Here is a 19,475-nt window from a genome sequence, read left to right as displayed (position 1 = left end):
ATTTAGGTTACTGTATTGTTTTTCATATTTAAATAAAAAAATAATGTTTGTAAGTCTAGATCTTTCCATATACAGTTGGACAAAAATATTGGCATATCAATAAGTCCAGATCTAAATCTCAGAGAGCACCTGTGGAGAGATCTCAAAACAGCATTTGGGGAAATGAACCCATCACATCTGATCTGATCTGGAGCAGTTGGTAAAAGAAGAGTGGTCCAAAATTAAACTGAGGTGAAAGAAACCCACAGATGGTTACGGGAAGCAATTAACTTTAGTTATTTTTTTCCAAACAGTGTGTGCTACCAAATGTTTAGTTGACTGCCAATAATTTAGTCCATTTTTTGGTTTTGTGTAAAATATCTTATAGATAATAGATTTAGCTTTTTGTGTATGTTATCTTATGTGCACAAGATAAAATGCAACTACACACACAGCGTGGCTTTTCACTGGGAGGTTGTTCAGGTTGGTCAAGTGTCAATTGCATTAAGTGGAGAAGCCAATCACAGTTTAGTTGCATTACAATGATGAATGCTGGAGCATTTTGGTGGCTAAGTGCTTATGTTTAAGCAATTTTATGATATCTTTACTGCAAAGTGGCTTTGTTCAAGACTAAAACACATGTAAACACACACATTTTCTACTCTAAATGATTTTGGATATTACAGCTGAAACATTTAAAGTGTAGTGGCCTGTAGTTTTATATTTCTTATTAACAAAACCAACTGTCAATAAGTGAGGCTTGGCTAAGCATTACATTTTTAAAACCTCTATCAAACACTCCTTCATGTTGTGATATGACATTCCTATATGAAAATAAAAGTTATTTTCATTATATGGTGGCTGTGTGCATCTGAAGCTGTTAGAGATGCATATGAATTTATAGTAAATTATCTTGGGCACACAAGATAAAACAATAGCACCCTTTGGGACTTTAGGGGCTCCGTAGGTTTGCATAATAGTTGTTTGGATTTTGTATCAGATGGATTTAAATGCTCAACTCTTTCAGTTGCTCGTGATTAAAGTAGTACATTGATGCGCCAGTAGAGCGCTCTGTTGCACTCCTGTCAGTGCATTTCCTCTGCTGAGCGCCAACATGTTACAACAGGTCTTGCAACCTCCACAAAACATATAATCTCTTCTTCTTTGTGTGTTGTTTTTGTATATTAGGTGGCTCACAACTTTTATTGTCTTTTAAAATATCTAAATAAAAAAATCATTTCTAGTTTTTTAAAATGATTATTTCTGTTCAAACTACAAATTCAAGGACACAATCTGAACAGCTTACTAAACTATTGTGCCAGAGTAGAAAAACATTTTGTCACATCAGTTTATTTCTGCCTTTTGTAAGACTGCTTTGTCTGTCTCTACATGAGCCATTTTGTAAATGCGTACGCCTGTGTGGAAGAGTACTCACAGTTGTCCCCGTGGAAACATTGGGTCTCATGGGAGTCCAGTTGTCTTGGATGCAATCTTACTTTCAGTCAGCCAGAGAGGCAGAGAGGACGGGACCAACACCCAGTATAGAGAAACACGACATCCTCGCTTTGACCTCAGGTAAATATAATTGAAATTTTTTATTTTAAATGTGTGTTTAGAATGGGAAGTTTATCAAACAGTTTTAGAGGCCTCGTTCTAGAGCACGACCAGACTGGGTTTGAGGCATACAAGTGTAAAACTGAACGATGAACAACAAGCTGTAGTGTGAAAAACAACTTCCCTACTGTTTTGACTATTACTACTATTAACTTTAAACTTAAACTTTCATTGCTTATATTTTTCATTTGTAGCTGTATCAGTGGATGACTCACATGGCGGGCCTGGCAGCTCTCTGCTTGCTGCTTGTGTTTCCACTGAGCTGCTCCCAGAGCACCCTGCAGTCTGTGCAGGACATCAGTGCTCATCAGGCTGCAGCAGCAGCAGCAGCACCTCCACCTCCACCACCACCACCACTACCGCACATACGGGAACTGCTAAGAAAAGATGAAACCACTCATTTGAATGCGAAGAGAACATGTAAGTGTTTTTCAAAGAAATGATTCATATCTATCCTGCATGTTATTAATGTCAGACAAGCACGCCTAAATAAAGCAAAGGCTTAAAACTCTAATGATGTTTGTCATGTGTTTGCATTCCCACAGATGCCTATGCAGACAAAGATAATGCTAAAGTGGGTCTGTTCATCGCTGCAGCCATGGGAACCTTCGCTCTGATGGCTGCAGTGTACTGTATCTACAACAAGTTCTACACCAAACAACAATACCTGCACACCCAACTTCACGATGACTCAGGTAGATCCAGATATTTTTGTTTGATTGTTATAGATTCAGAGCCTGCATCGCCTGCAGGGACTTTCAGAAACCTGTAAAGCCTTTTGTTTCCCTGTGTATTTTTTTGATACATATAAAAATACTCATATCTTATCTGCCTACACTACAAAGTGGCACCACAACAAAGACAACTGTCAACTGCAACAAAACTGACAACTATAAGCATAGAAACATCTCTCACGGAGTGACAAAATGAGGCTAAAGATTTAAATAGAAACCGTCCCCTCATCAGCAGACACAAAGAGAGAGACTTCCATCCAGAGAAAATTCTTTCTCTTTCGTCTCTTGGGTATTATCTGTTGTAGAGCATCGTAGGGTTACAGAACACAACCTGTTGTGATCCTAATATCTTATTTACAAGTTGTGTTCTTCACATCTCTGTCTGCAGATTTAACAGCAGACCCCATGGACCCCCCGCCTGTGTTTTTCCGTGCCTCTGTTGGATCCAGCGCAGCGGACGTGCGGAGAGCTGGCTATGGCTCGCTCTCGGACACTCCATCCATCATCTCTGTGCCACCCAGCCTGTCTCCACCTCCCACAGCTATGCCGTTCCCTCCCCTCTTCCTCTCCTCTAACTCTCTGAGAACTATATCGGCGAAGGATCTGGAGAAGAGCTGTATCTGATACTCAATGTCTAAGTTAGCAATGTGTGACTTTTTTTAATGACAGTCAAGAGGAAGTAGTTATTTCAATGCGCACACTGTGTTTATTTTGCAGGCAAATTTGGGCAGAAATGAAAACAACGCATTAATTTAAACCTTAAGAACTAACATTTAACTGTTGTAATGTGCGAGCAGAAGTATCTCATCAACCTGTGAAATCTGTTGTTAACCACCAGTCCCCCTGACATGTTGTCCTTTTACTACCCATAACAACCAAATGTGCCTGTACATCACAACCACATGTATGAACTGTAATCCACTGCACCGTATGTTTCTACAACTACAATAAACTAGATCTTTCCTGCACACTAATACCATCCATCCTTTCCGTAGTCATCCAGTATGGTACCAGAAGAAATAAACTATGCAGACGTGAAAGAAATGCTGTCCTGTTCATTTTTATGATCAATAATTACAGTCCCTTAGTTAAGTGACATTGGACTCATTTTCCAAACCAACATGTTTAACTGATTGTTTAAGTAAAATACATGGTAAAATGGCATCTGAGAGGATTTTTTAGGTTAGAAAGCAGGTGCCTTGTTTGTGCAGGTAGATGCCCATGTTTCTTGAGTTCATGCATTCGTTTATATTTTAACAAAACAAACCAATATATGCCCAAAACATTACGTTACTTATCCGATTTACTGTTTTCTCTCACTGGTTTGGATGTGGCATGCAGTCACTATGAGGTTCATTTCTTGTCATTTTTGATTCAATCAATAGTTCAGTAGCAACAGCAGACATTTTGACTCGTCTTAGTACAAAAAGCACCAGTTACCACTAACATTACCAATGTCTCTGTTCTATTCAAGCATCCCAATGATGAGCAAGCATGCACAGGACCCTGACACTGAAGCAGCTAAATGGAATTCAGCCATCATTCATGGTATTATTTACACCTATGCTTCTCCTAAGTGTGACATGTCATTGAGTAATCCAGACTCAGCATGTCTGCATCACTTTCCATGCAAGGATAGTAAAAAGTATAACTAAAACATAAATGATTGTTAGAAGAAGAGGGAAAATTCTAAGTTTAGGTTTAATTTGACTTAATAAAATTCAATTCCAAGTTTAAGTTCTTGACAGATGGCACATCACAAAAACATGAGTTGTCACTCCTCACTCTAAATTCTTCAAAGATAATTCTATATTGTATTTTATGTATCTTCATAAGTCACATGTTGCTGTTATAATTGAAAGGTATTTAGCAGTTCTCACTCCCATATTAAACAGTTGCAGTAAGGATGCGCTATGGCAGCCCTGTCAGTATTGGTATGACGCACAAGGCGCATAACACAGACTAAAATCTGGTTTCATAACAACTCAGATTGTTGTTCTTTTTTTCCTTTTACTCTTAGTCTTTTGTTGTGGATCTAAAAGAAAATAAAATACTCTGTAATCTAACCCAAGGATCACTACAGCGTCCCGGGAGCAGCCTGCCCCTCCCGTGTTACAGATGCCTGGGAACTCTGTTAATATGCCTCCATCGGACAGTGTTTACTCTGACTGCCTCCATTCAAGGCTTGCGTGGTCCAAGAATAGCCGCTGTTTGAAAAGACAGTACTTAAAACGCCGGGCTGCGGGGAAGGAAGTGACATGCTTCCTTCCACTCACTACACACACTTGGAGAGATTAGCGCGCAGGCAGCGGTAATCTGGTTTCAGCACCACGGCCAGAGACACCGTTTGGCCAGGAATCCTGATCAAAGTTACCTCCACCGGGATGTGAGACCTTCAGAGAGTGTCAAGAAGTTCATTTGGACCTTAAGGACTATGGCAAAGTGGGACTGACAATGTTTATACGCTTGGTTTTATATAAAGGAAGCTGAAGATAATTAAATCTCTGGACAATCCGTGGCGCTGGCTACAGATTCCTCTGCATAGGAACCTGTGGGTTAAGGAGTCTGGTGACCAAGTAACATTTAGTTGTGTTTTTATTATATATGTTTGAGTGAGAAACACGGGGCGGAGGGAGTAGAGGAGAAGGCTGTGCGCTCGATCGGGAGCGCGCAAAGACTGCACATTGGTCGGATCCTGGAGTCGTGAGGATGGAGATCCGGCCGGACAGGTTTAAGGTCGTGGCAGCCAAGACTCTCGGGAAAATATACGGGTATGTAAAATATCTCTGGGACAAATTACAACCAGAAAATGTTAAAAAAGGCAGGCTACCTTGTCATGTTTTAGTTTTTGTCTTTTTTTTAAAAAAAGGTTTCAACTTCTGCAATTAAATTGGGCTTCTGGAGGACAGTTTAGATGCTGAAACAAGATTTTAAAATGAGCATTTGTCTTAAAAGAGAGGCTCTTTTGAAGATCAAGGTGTCCAGAGGCCTGGATTAGTGTGGGTGACCTGGCACAACATCTGTCCCTCAATAGGCTACTGAATCTATCACTCAAAAAAGCTGATAAAAAATGTTTTTTTCTGACCACACAGACACTTTAAACCTTAAAATTAGTTTACTAAAGTCTCACATGCGATGATTTTGCTTCTGAGGAACAAATAAACAGAATTAATTTTCATTTTAGGACTAAAAAATGTTCCATCAGTGTAACATGAAGCGTTGGATCGATGGTTGGATTCATTTCTTCCAGGCTTTTTTTTTTCTTTTCTGCAGTGCTGTCACGCTGTCCAATTACAGCCCTTGTCACAGTTTTATCAGACCGAGCAAACAAAAGATGTATTTCAGTTTCTGCCACAAAATTAGGTTGTCTACAGTGTCTTCAGAGTTACCGTGTGTTAAAACAGGCCTCTGCGGCCTGCACCTGTCATTGTGGGACAGTGAAGCTTAGAAAAGATTTGAAAACTTGTAATGATGGGCGGAGGCGTGGATCAACGTTGGAACATGGCAGGAAATCTGTTATTTTTGGCATCATGTGGCATTTTAAACCCACAAGTCACCTGTGTAAAGAATCCAAATGTGTGTTTTGGGGGGAACGTCCATAGTTCTACTAACCCTACCCTCAAATAAGAAAAAAAAAAGAAAAAATGGGTGACACACTGTCCCAGCTGAGAAAGAGTGTGAGGTAATTTGGAGTCTGGCCAGTGATGGACACAAAAAGGTGTTCATGGACACCCCTTTCTTTCTCTCAGGATTTGATGTAGTGTCTAAACACTTAAATCCTCTCCAGAAATAGACTCTGCTCGTCCAAGCTGTTGGCCCACGTAAATCCCTGCAGGCCGTACACCTTGGTCACATCTCCCTCCTCCTCCCTAAGTAGCCCGATATCTCATGTCATTGTGTCCCTTCCCCCTCAGGGCACCTCATAGCCAGGATTAGGCCACTCGACCTATACGGCAGAGAACACAGTAGCCTATAAGCTTTCATTTCTGTGGAGTGCACGTGCACTGAGGTGCTCCCTTGGTGCCTTGCTGCCGTGCGTAATGTGCACCAGCCAGGTACCTGGTCCTGTTCTCTGGCACGCAACATGCTTAAAGAGAGTACAGAGGGAAAGGCAGAGTTGTGTTGACTTATTTCTTTTATTTTAGATATGCAACTGTATCACTGCAGACTAGGAATGAACTGTGTCTTCCCCTATACCCTATAGTCTGTTTAGCTTTAGTGTGACTAAACAGATGCATAATTTCACTTAAGTAGAACTCACATCCACTGTATATATACGGCTGCAACTAATAATACTAGTAGTAATAAGAGAACAATTAGAAATGCCCATCAAAACTCAAAAAAATCTGAAGGAGGTGTCTTGTCTGATCAGCAGAACAAAACCTAAAAATATTCACTGCAGAGTTTCACATTTGAGAACCTTAAACAAAAGGATGTTGCAGGTCTAATCTATTTTTAGACATTTATAAATAAATACTGTGCAATTCTTCTCTGTGCTTCCGGTGTCTTATTCCTCAGTCCTTTCCCAGAATGAACTGCTCCTAGTATAACTGTATTAAACTGAACAATACTTTTGATCAGAGGAGAGAAGAAATGTTATTTACTTTGAACAGTATTCTTTACATTAAATCTATTTAATTCGTGCAATTGATCTCCTTCTGTGTGAGTAACATTTTGAGGTACTAGTTCAGTAGGTCTTTGGTAGTGGTGTCACTGAGAGCTTTTCAATCTTCGAAAAACCATCAACCCCAGTTATTTGAATCTCTCTTATCCAATCAATGATTCCAAGCTGTTGACTCATCTCTGAACCAAGCTGCTGACCCGCCCTGACATTTGTCCTTGACGTATGAATTAAGAGATTAACTTGGAGGGAGGACCAGGGTTACTCACTTTGTAGAGAAGATGATGTGAATTCAGTTTTCTTACATGTCAATATTCAAAAGCGACTTTCTTTCTGAGTCGAACTGGTTCACAGACCCACACGGACCTTTCCTCATTGGTGTAACTAGCAAGACAAAGAGAAGGTCAGCTAGCTTGCAAGGATTACAACGGATTTTCTTTAACGCGGAGGTCAGTCATGGAAAGTCAGTGAGGCAGATAGCAGATGTGGTGTATGGTAGGTAAAAATGTGAAAAAATAGGATCGTCTGGATAGTCTTCATGTGCACATGCACTGGATGATGAGAAAGAAATTGGTGTTGAAGAAGAAGCAAATGTTGTGAATACTGTGTGAGACACATGGGCGAATCAGGGGAGTTGACAGTAAAAGGCAATAAAGATGAAGAGGAGACAGGAAGAATGAAGAGAGAGGGCAGCTCAGACAAAAATAGTCCAAGAGAACCAGAGATATTAATAATTCAAGAGTGAGAATCATTAATACTTGATCAATGTCGGAGACTGTCAGAACCCCTGCTTACAGTAACTAATAGACTGTGTATATTTCATAATTGTGTAGCTGTTATCTCCGAGTATGCTTACTGTTGGGAGTTTTTAGCTTTTTGTCAGTAGATCTGATGAAGCTTTAATGATGGTCGTATAAAGATCATTAGTGATCAGCTGGTGCTTTCCTTTTTCTGGTATCTGAGAATTGTGATTCTTGTCCCTGGTGACTTGATAGAGCGGTAACAGGGTTCATTCGAGTACACAGAGGAACAAAATCTCACTCAGCTAACAGAATAAACCTGAATTAGATTGTAAGGTTGGCCTGTACATAATCAGGATGTACAAAATGAGTAAGTGATATGTCCTTGGTCTTAGTCTTGTCCCACAAGCAGCAACCATCATGGCTGTGAAGCGAGGTCAATGCAGAAGTGCCAAAACCTGCAGTCTCTCAAATGGCCACTTAAGGCTGGCTATAGAACTTGTCAGTCTTCATAAGTCCCCATATTAAAATGTCCAACTTTACAGCAAAACTTCATAAGTCCCCATATTAAAATGTCCAACTTTACAGCAAAAAAAACCTGTTTACAGCCTGGTACAAAGAACAGTTTTGGTCTCTATAGCTAACTTAATGTTTTTTTTAATATATATATATATATATATATTAATGTAAGTTATGCATAATTAACAGTGTGGCTGCTATAACTGACAGATGGGTGTCCTTATAGATGGTTTGTTTGAGCACTCAGGTGTCATTCGGCCCACCAAAGGTCCGCCAATAATTCACGTCTTTGCCGATTTTTACATTAGCTGGGAAGAGGGAGAGGCAGGACTACCAACATGGCAGCAGCCAGTGCCAGAGATGTTCAAAATGGCTCTTTAGGACCTGTGGGTGATGTCTATTCTTTTGACTGTCAGTGGTACAAACTGGAGTGTGAGATGACACAGTGGTATACATCACATCAGTTTAACTCTTTCTGCATGTCCAGTCATCTAATAATGCAAAATACTAACACAGATAAACAACAAAGGAAACAAGGTATTCCACTCGTCTCAAAGTAGCAAAGCAGCAGTGACGCGATGTGCTCGTTGCATGCTATGAACATATTTGCATTTACATGACAGCGATAAATAGAGCTCGTTTTGGACACTTGTCTACAACAACACAAGACTTTTCAGACGTCTTCTGTGTTTGTGTCAGCGAGTGTGCAGTTTCAACAGGTCTGTGGGGGCTTACACACACCTCCAGTCTTAGTGTCATGATGCAGAGAAGATTCACTGTAATTACAGCAAGCACATTTGTCACATTGATGTGTAAAACAATGGATGAGCTATTCAAACATGGTGGCCTATTCAATCCAACAGAAGCTGCTCAGCCAGCTGATGTACCAAAAATCTATCATTTACTTCAATGCCTTTGACACATGTCTTATTACTTATTGCTGTTTCTGACTGATCGACATAAAAAGACAGGAAAATAATATACAGAAATGTTTGGTCTTCATCACTGTATGTTACTTTGATTTGATTTACCATAAAACACTGACCTACTGCACAGATAACATGGTTTAATTCAGTACATTTTGATAATTATTTCTCAGATGCCACATATTTAAAAGATGTCTAATCAAAGACTTTCATCTGAACCATGATGAACATTCACAATGGCCACTGTGGGAGTACTGTTATTAATGGAGTGCCTTAGTGTCTCAGTCGGCTCAGAATCTCAATACACTTGGAGCTCAAGATGCCTGTCAAATTCCCTCTCTTTCTGTCCTGTACAACCAGCTGTCAAATAGCGTAGTCTATAAAATACACCCCCATCCACACAGTCCAAGCTTTATTCATGCTCTGCTCTGTTATATTTTGGCTAAAATCTGCAGGGTTGAGTCGACTGTTTTGCTTAAATACAACGGATTTTTATGTACTGTATGTATCTCTCATCGTTGGTTGTAAATTGCATTTAGCATACGAGGCCATAGGGATATCGTTTCCTACAAATAATATATAGAAAATCTTTGTATGTATTATAAATAAAGCTATAATATAAAAGGGACTCTGTGCTCTGCGTCTGCAGTGCTCAAGTCTGATCTAAGAACTCAGAATTGCTCATGTCATGTTTAATAGATGATGTGCTGCGTCTGGATACATATTTGATGCCTGTTAGACTGGAAGCTGGCAGAGGACATGGTTTCTCAAGGTTTCTCAGTAAGCCACATGAACAAAGGTTATAGACATGAGGAGTTTTCTTCAAACACTGAGTAACTCACACTGTATTCTTTACTGTGAGTCAGTTCAATCAGGAGATGAATATGTGCAATAAAAAAAAATACACGACATATGAACACCTTGAGAAGACAAGATAAGTCAAAGTTGTGTCAGCTAGCTCCAGTGGTGGTAGGCGTTGCTTGTCTAAGACTCTGGAGTTACCAGCCAAATTGACAGCGAGGTAGATTCCCTGAATATTCAGTTCAAGCCAAGTTCTCAGTCTACAAGCCCTTCAGAGAAGAATCTGTTTTCACAAGCAGTTTGGAAAAGCTTGGGTGGCTCACTGACTAAGAGTAAACTAAATATTAAGTATTTTCATTTTTGAGGGCTCAATAACTGCTAGAGTTGATGAGCTATTTTCTGTCACCTGAAACATTTTTTTGAATCGCTGATATAGCTGAAATAAATCACCAAACACTACATTGACAATAACTGAATGTTTTTTGTGTTTTTTGGCGTTTATTATCAAGGTTATTTCTGGGGCAAGCTATCTTATAGGGGCTTTAATGTTGCTATCCCGTGACTTTAGTCTAAACTTAATCGATTCCCCTCTCCACAGAGCTCTTGAGAAGAAGCAGGAAAATGGCGAGACCATTGAGCTGTCGGCGGAGGGCCGGCCAGAGCTGGTGTCGGAGAAGGAGGAGCCTGTGGTGGACTGCACATGCTTCGGCCTGCCCAGGCGCTACATCATAGCCATCCTCTCTGGCATTGGCTTCTGTATTTCCTTTGGTATCAGATGCAACTTGGGCGTAGCCATCGTAAGCATGGTCAACAGCCACACCATCTTCAGAGACAACAAGCAGGTCGTAGTGGTGAGTGGCAGGGGATGAGCATTGGGTCATCATAAAGTTTGAGTCGATGTTACAGTCAGTATCATAGCAGCATTTTATCCAAATTAATCAAATGACCAACAGACATTGTCTGTTCTGATAGATAAAATATAATCTCTGTACATTCCAGGGATTAAACTAATTCCTTTATATGCGGCGAGTGATCATTTTTCTCATGGACTTTCCCAACAGAAAGCTCAGTTTGACTGGGATCCAGAAACAGTGGGAATGATCCATGGCTCCTTCTTCTGGGGATACATAGTAACCCAAATCCCAGGAGGGTTCATCTGTCAAAAGTTTGCAGCAAACAGGTCTGTTAATCTACTATTTATGCTATGCAAGGTATAATTGCACATTATTTTACACATACTGAATGTCTCTTCCTTTTTCTTTCCTCCTCCAGAGTGTTTGGTTTTGCCATAGTGGCCACATCTTGCCTGAATATGCTCATCCCGACAGCAGCACGGATTCATTTTGGCTGTGTTATCATCGTCAGGGTGTTTCAAGGACTTGTGGAGGTGCTTGAGTCTTGTCCATAGCTTCTTCTTAAACACAATCAATAGTTTCTATTTACATAATATTGAGTGTAATTGGTGTAATTTCTTCGCCATCCTGCAGGGGGTTTCATATCCAGCCTGTCATGGTATTTGGGCAAAATGGGCACCACCTCTTGAAAGAAGTCGCCTGGCCACGACAGCGTTTTGCGGTGAGTCCATTTCTGTCTTTATGGATGTTTGTTTCCACTTTAAGTTACATTTACTGTTAGTTTAATATAGTCATAATTAGTGCTGAAAAGATTAATCAGTTGGTTGATTTCAATATGGTGATAATGATTTCTCAAGTAAAAATGTCGAACATTAGTCCAGCTTCCAGCTTCTTAAATATGAGTATGAATAGGAGTCACTGATTTTCTTTGTCATACATGATAGTAGATGATAGGGGTTTTGAAACAACACAAGCAACGTGAAAATGCATTTCTGAAAATAATTGTTACTCGCAGCTCTAAACTTGATGCTTCTCTGTTTTTATAGGTTCTTATGCTGGTGCTGTGATTGCCATGCCATTAGCTGGAGTCTTGGTCCAGTACACAGGATGGTCATCAGTCTTCTATGTCTACGGTAAGAGACCTTCCCCCTCTAGGCTGGAGGCCAACAAAGTCATAATCAAATGTTGCAAATTTACACTAGACCAACCTGTAACATGAGAAACTGACACATCAGTAACACTATGACACTATGCACAACATACAGTTATACTGGCACATACTGAAACTGAGGCGATAAACAGACCACAAAAGATATATATTTAGAAATGTGTGATTTCAACAGCAGCAGCTAGTTAAAGTGTCTCCTTTGCAGCCTCTTCTTTTTGACCTTTCCTTTCACTTCTGTCACTTACATTACTCTTTAACCCTTCTCTGCCTGCCTTCCTCTCTCCCTCCAGGAAGTTTTGGGGTCATGTGGTATTGCTTCTGGTTCCTCGTGTCTTATGAAAGTCCAGCAGCCCATCCCACCATCTCTGAGGAGGAGAGAAAATATATTGAGGAAAGCATTGGCGAATCGGCCCAGCATACAGTAACGGTCAGTGCATAGAGTAGATTTCTCAGGTACAATATGATTTAAACACTGGATCACATCACATTGGCTGAACAGTACTGATGTGATCCGCCTTGCCACCTCAAGTGAATGTTAAGAGTCTGCATTATCTCTATGCTGATGCTGTTTTTGTTTTTTTGAAACTGTGAAGAAAAAGTAGAACAAAGAGACAGTAAACAAGCAAAGCGAAGTAAGAATAAGAAGGAAGTTAGCCTGGGTGGAGAGATATCAAACATTATCATGAGCAACAAACATATATTTTGAAACTCTATATCACATGGTAAGCTCTGCCCATTTGTGTCTGCATTCATGCATCCAAGCCGAACTATCAATTTACACCATACATCCTCTTATTGATCAAGATGTCCCCGTTTCTGATGCTTGTTTTGAGAGAGAGAATTTTTCTGTGTTACAGAAATTCAACACACCGTGGAGGGCCTTCTTTACATCCATGCCAGTATACGCCATCATTGTGGCTAATTTCTGCAGAAGCTGGACTTTCTATTTGCTTCTCATCAGCCAGCCTGCGTACTTTGAGGAGGTGTTTGGGTTTGAGATTAGCAAGGTAACAGAAACCAGATGTGGACAGTGGTTTATAACAAAAACTGCAAATCAAAAATCAAATCAAAGCCATAGAAAGTCTGCTTTCCAGGTTTATTCTGGCTGTCCACAGAGGTCTCACAACTGAAAATATATTTTTTCTCTCTCATCTAGGTGGGCATAGTTTCTGCACTTCCCCACCTCGTCATGACCATCATCGTGCCCATTGGGGGCCAGATTGCTGACTATCTGCGCTGCAACCAAATCATGACCACCACTAACGTCCGAAAACTTATGAACTGTGGAGGTAAGAAAGGAACAAAGTGAAGGGAAGGCAGAATTATAATGTCAGAAAGCGGAACACTCTGATGTAGTGTGCGGGAAATGGTGCATTTGCAAGATGTTAAAACTGTAATAATATCTCCGAATCTGGATATGATTAGAAACCTTTCTAAGCACACTGTTTTTTTTAAATAAGGGCACAACCTTAAAGACTTCACAGTAGCTCATTGGCTAATTATGAAGTTAACTACAGTGTTTAGTAAGTTGTGGTGAGAAAACATTTGCTGCATTAGGGAAATGATGACTCACTATAAAACAGCAGCTCTGCCTCTGCGGGCTATTTTTGAACTACAGAGAGAAATCAATAGTGAAGTGAAATGAAGAAGCATACAGTGTACGTATCACTATGTCAGTACTGGGGCAATGTTAGGTTACTGCTCAGTCAACAGCATTCTGTGAAAAGGAAGAACAGCATGAAGAAAAATGGGCTTTGTCTGACCTATATCAGCATGTTGCAGTGAGAATCATTTTAAAATCACATGCTTCTGTCTGTGCTATTTCACTTCTCTGCATCAGGGTTTGGGATGGAGGCAACCCTGCTGCTGGTGGTGGGTTTCTCTCATACAAAAGGTGTTGCCATTACGTTCTTGGTCCTGGCTGTGGGTTTCTCTGGATTTGCCATTTCAGGTAAAACCATATTCAACATCAACATTGACCCTGACTTGTTAAACCTATTTGCCACAAATATTGTAGATATAAGTAGTATATTTTATATGGCTTGAACATATATGTCAAATCATTTATGTGCTAATTTTGTTTTTATCCCTCTTCAAAGGTTTCAATGTCAACCATCTGGACATTGCACCCCGCTATGCTAGTATCCTCATGGGTATCTCCAATGGTGTGGGCACTTTGTCTGGTATGGTTTGCCCACTTATAGTTGGTGCCATGACAAAGCACAAGGTGAGAAAACACATTATTTTGTTGTCTAAGTTATATATGGCTAGTAGAAAACATCTCCAACTGAGCTTGGTCCGAGAAGAAGTTTTCAGCAGAGGCGTTACTTCCTCAGAAACATTTTTTTTATATATATAGGGACAAATGTATCCTACCCTTAAGAGGAACAAATATCAATTTCATTTCGAGGCTAGAGATATGCACACACAGTCATAAGACATGTTAAATGTAAACCCATTTATAGAATGAATGTGCAACGTGATTTAATGTGTGAATATCTTCATAACTTTAGAATATGTTGATAAATAAAACACAGTCATGCATTTCTCTCTTTCTCTTTCTTCTCATTCTTTAATAGACTCGGGAGGAGTGGCAGGGTGTGTTTCTTATCGCCTCGCTTGTCCATTATGCAGGTGTTATATTCTATGGTGTGTATCATGTCCAAGTATGCAACATGCATCTATGCACGCACTTCATGCAATCTTCTGTTGATTGGGTTACCTATAGCAACATGCAAAACACTCTGTGTCTTACGGATGGCTCTTTTCTGCCTCCGTGCTGCAGGTATCTTTGCATCAGGAGAGAAGCAACCTTGGGCAGAGCCGGAGCAGCTGAGTGATGAAAAATGTGGTATCCTAGACGAGGATGAGCTTGCAAACGAGACAGAGGAGCTGTATCGCACAAGTGGCGGAGCAGGCTACGGAGCCATGAACCAGGGAGCGGATCCCAACGGAGGTGGAGGCATGGGAGGAGGAGGAGGAGGCTGGGTCACAGACTGGGACAAAACTGAGGAGTACGTCCAACCAGCTGGAACCAATAATTACCTTTATGGAGGAGGGGGGGATCGCGAGTTAACATAAAACCAGCAGCATCCTCTGCACGTAGCCTTTAGCGAGGCAAAAGTGTGGAGTTTCACCTGAGGGGATGAAGAACTTTGAAAGTGTGGAGGGGACCATTTTCAGCAAGTCTGACTGTATTATCAAAACTGAACTGAATTAAAAGAGACTCCACAGCGAAGACGAAGACATTAGTAAATGTAATATGTGTGTTTGTGTGTGATTGCAATTGTGTACCTTGTGTGACAGACAATCTAATGTTTTAGGACTCATGAGCCTCCCTGCAATCTCTCTTGGAGGAGGGATGTGGTTTAGGCCCAGTGTGGCTTTCTTTGATGTTGATTATTCATTGTAATAATTGTAGGAATTTCTATATTACCTGACAGGATTTGGATTTAATTTGTATGCCTCTCACTTACATTTGAATGATTCAAGATTACTTCTCTATGTGCACATTGGTCACACGCACACTTTATTGGATTAACTGCTTTTTAAAAAGTTTCAGAAACGGTTGAAATAGTTGCACCTCCACTGAAGATAAAACAGGAAATCACTAGTTTTCACACGTTATGTAAGATTTTTCCTAAAAAATAATGTTAACTTTTGTCCTTAATGTGCACACACCTAAGCAAAAGCATGTTACTTGTGCCAATACAACGAAATATTTTGCTCTGTAGTATTGGTTTACTCATCAACTGAGAAAGTAATTGAACTCCTGCAAGTATTACTGTACACGGCTTTCTGTGAAGTCTAAATAGCATTTTTTAGATGCAGCAATTTGATTTCCTCATGCAAAAATGTTTTATGTACTAGGCCTCGAACCTATCTGCCTGCTGACGAACTGGGGAATAAAAAAATGCCTCGTATAGGACAAGAAGGAATGTTATTATCCAGGGTTATAAAATGAGTTTCTTAGTTTAGAGACACTTTTTTTCTATCCCGTCTCTTCTTCAAATCTTAATTTGGTTCAATAAGCTCTCCATGTAGCCTAATATATGCTTCATTAATGTCGTTCTATCATGTCACTGTTGTGTTCAGGCAAAGAGGTCCAACACATGTCAGTCTCTGCTCTCTATCACAGTGGCAAAGCAAACAAAAACAAAAAAAAAAACACTGAGACAAAGCTGTTATGCGGTGCCAGTTATGTTATATGTCAAAATGAAAAAAATTTAGACCCATAGAGCCATCATGTAGATCTCAGTCGAGCTCATTTGAAGGTGCTCCTTCATTGCCCTACGCTTTACTTTATAGCGCAGCAAGCTGAAGATATGTTGAGTGATAATGGACAACAAAACAATGACATTTCACTGTACATGAGCAGTTGGTTTTATTTTTGTTAGTAGACATTGTAATGTATCTAGTTAGCCGCAAAATGAAGGTTTAAGAATAAAAAAGTATCCCTGTGTTAGACTATGAAATGGTATCACTTCGGCTGATACTGTTTCGAGTTCACTGATAGAATAGATATTGAATGTTAGGGTTTTTACGGTCATTTTTCATTCATTTCTTGTGTTATGTTTTGTTCTGGATTTTAAACTAAAACTGTATGTAAAACCATGTACATGTGGAAAATATTGTATAATAAAACCTAGATAATTCTACAAACCTACATAATTCATGTACAATAGATATTCTTAGCAGTTAATGCTTACACATTACTCCAATTTTTACGTTTTAAAGTTTGGTGGTGCATAAGCTATGTGCTTTTACCTTTTTAGTACGGCACCTGTTTTGTTTTGTTTAAGCCAACTTTCTCCCCCTCCATGCCGTGTTCAAACAGCAATAATGTAGATCTTTGGATACAGTGGTTTCATGTTACCCATAATGCCGGACTCCTCTCTAGACAGAGTATCGATCGCTGAGCTAAACATAAGAGCATGGAAATGAAGACGAAAAATAGATTTTCATGGCACCAGAGCAAGGGACTCAAAACAGTGAGGGCTCCAATGTCCTACTCTAGTCTCTAAAATCACAGGGATTATCCAGCATCTACCTGCCAGCAAGAGCAATAGTGATTACTGGATGTTACACCAGTTCTGTGAGCAGCTTTCTAACATAATTCACTATAAATTAACCCCATCAAGGCTCCACCTCAACACCCAGAGGCAGATTTGCACTCATAGACCAATCAGGAGGTAGCAGGAAGATGATTAAACCATGGGCCCGGGTATGATTGTAGTTAGGGAGCTACACACTTACATGCACGATAACTGGAGTTACATTTAAATAACTACCATTTCCATTTTGTTTGCGCTACGGCCTCCAACAGATCTGCTTTTGCCTGTCGGCTGTGTCCTGAAGCTGTGGTGCAACTCTAGGGCTGAAGGAGAGGAAAAGTGTAAGGCATACTGGAGGACCACACTGTGTGGGCGAACACAGCCACCCCCAGGGGCCCTGACTGGGTAAACCAATATGGAAGACCATTAGAGGGTGTAGCATATATGAAATAGAACAAGTGAGAGGGGGAAGGGAAAAGTTATTAACCGCCGACGTCTGATAATACAGCAGTACAACATTCCTTGCAATATCAAGTAGCTGCATCGTGTTGCAAGATGTGCAGAGGGCACAGGACAAGGACACAGCAAGACAGGGACAGAAGAGCAGCAAGAACAGGAAGAGAGCTGAAGTGGGAACAAACTGTCAACATTAGCTTTCTATAAGAAATTTAATATTTAGTTGTCAGTATCAACCACTGCTCGAATGATTGTTCTTCTGTGGCTACACATAAACTTTTTATGCTGCGTTAAACATTTATTTTCTGGAAATTTCACTATACAGCCTAATATACAGTACTTTACAATTACAAAGTTTTAGCTCCCTAAAATAGTCTACATAAAGTGCTGTCTCGGGGATGTTGCTATTGAAAATACAAAAAAAAAAAAATTAAACCACAAAATTATACAGTAAAGATACTGAATATTACCAATAATTATCTTCTTTCAGTAAGCTAAGTCTGTAAACTGATAATACTGCTACTGGTCTTCCTGGCTGCTTACTGTAGTTATTATTGCTATTATGATTATGATTTTTAAAACTGTATTTACTTTCATTAAGATGACCTTTTACTTATTTATGTACTCACACTACTTCCCCTGGAATCTTTAATATTTATTATGTTTTCTATTCTAATTACTACCTTTCACTATTTTTAACTTAAAAATTGAAGGACCTTATAAATTTATGCCATGATTGCACCTGTATGATTATGTGTAACAATTAAACTGAATTGAATTGAAAAGACTGCTCTGTACACACAACAACCTGTTGTTTTTATCATTCATTTTATTTTACATTCACTTCAGTATTTTTATTTATTTGGATACTGTAGTGCCAGCATCTTGAGATCTTGTAACTTTTGAATCATTGTGATAAAGTAGGTCTGCCATAACTTTTATTATAAGTAGAAAAGCTGAAAAGAAATCAGCTCATGAAGACATAATGAATTGTAACACTGCTTTGTTTGTTTAGGTACTTTTAGTCTTATTTATCTTGTTGTTTTTAGTATTGTACATTTTATTTATATTATTAATCATGTCTTCTTTCTAGGCTGTTTGTGGCCTTCAGTCAGGAGTGTGATCTGGTTTGTGTGCTTTGTGCCTTTGTGTGTGTTGTATTTCTCACAGTTAGTTAATGTAATGTAATGTAACTAGCCAGTTGTGGCAGATAACACACACTGACTGTTTTTAATGAAGCCTCTATCTAAATTCAGCTATTAATTCTATAATTCAGCTGTAAATTGAGAAATGTTTAAACCTAAAAAATGATTAGCAAGCTCTATTTACTATATTTCACTTATTGGATCTATAACTAAATCACACACCCTGTTGTACTAATGGCCTTTATATGTCACTGTACATGACAGAAATTGAAGTTATCTTACGTACTCTAGCTGCAGCTGGCTGAGTTAAACACTCTGAATGTCTCTGAGCATGAGCCATGATGTCTTTGGTCACTTTTATTCAGTGGGGCGATCTAAACTGCCTAAAACACCTCAATGTGTTCGTGTGATAGACATCTTACTGATGAACAATATATAAAATCAGTCAAACCTCTAAAAAAAATCATGTTTTTAAGAGGTGCTGCAGTCTGTCTTTTGAAACCTAATTTCCAGAAAAAATATTGTCCAGTACATCATATTTAATTTTATTTTATTGTTTCAGTTTAGAAAACATGCATAAAAATGACCAATATAAAGGGTGCCTTTATTCAAAGTTAGAATTAGAAGTTTGATGACAATCTTGCAAGAATAAAAAAACATCAACAAACAAATAATAATAATAATAATAATATATCAATATAAAAACAGAAAATGTGATGATGATACATGTATAAGCTTATCAAATGCAACAGAAAAGAAGCTCTTTCTTAACTGCACTGGCCCTGCAAATTAAGCTGATCAGCATAAACAATAGGATAAAACGTAATATAGTATTATTCATAATATAATATACTTTACCAAGCA

At 39.3% G+C, this 19,475-nt stretch overlaps 1 protein-coding gene across 1 annotated transcript; it reads left to right on the top strand.

The window, feature by feature from the left end:
• The first annotated feature begins 4,352 nt into the window (after nucleotides 1–4,352).
• On the top strand, nucleotides 4,353–17,996 carry LOC109139116 (vesicular glutamate transporter 1). Its single transcript, XM_019261601.2, has 13 exons — nucleotides 4,353–5,098; nucleotides 10,533–10,785; nucleotides 10,996–11,114; nucleotides 11,207–11,321; nucleotides 11,422–11,509; nucleotides 11,835–11,921; nucleotides 12,247–12,383; nucleotides 12,814–12,963; nucleotides 13,113–13,245; nucleotides 13,797–13,907; nucleotides 14,056–14,183; nucleotides 14,536–14,605; nucleotides 14,742–17,996. Exons 1-13 carry the CDS (start codon nucleotides 5,037–5,039, stop codon nucleotides 15,035–15,037), a joined length of 1,749 nt encoding a protein of 582 aa, XP_019117146.1. The 5' UTR covers nucleotides 4,353–5,036; the 3' UTR covers nucleotides 15,038–17,996.
• Nucleotides 17,997–19,475: the final 1,479 nt, after the last annotated feature.

This window comes from Larimichthys crocea, chromosome XVI (assembly GCF_000972845.2).
Source record: "Larimichthys crocea isolate SSNF chromosome XVI, L_crocea_2.0, whole genome shotgun sequence".
NCBI classification, from domain to species: Eukaryota; Metazoa; Chordata; class Actinopteri; family Sciaenidae; genus Larimichthys; species Larimichthys crocea.
This window is presented reverse-complemented; position numbering and strand designations above follow the sequence as displayed.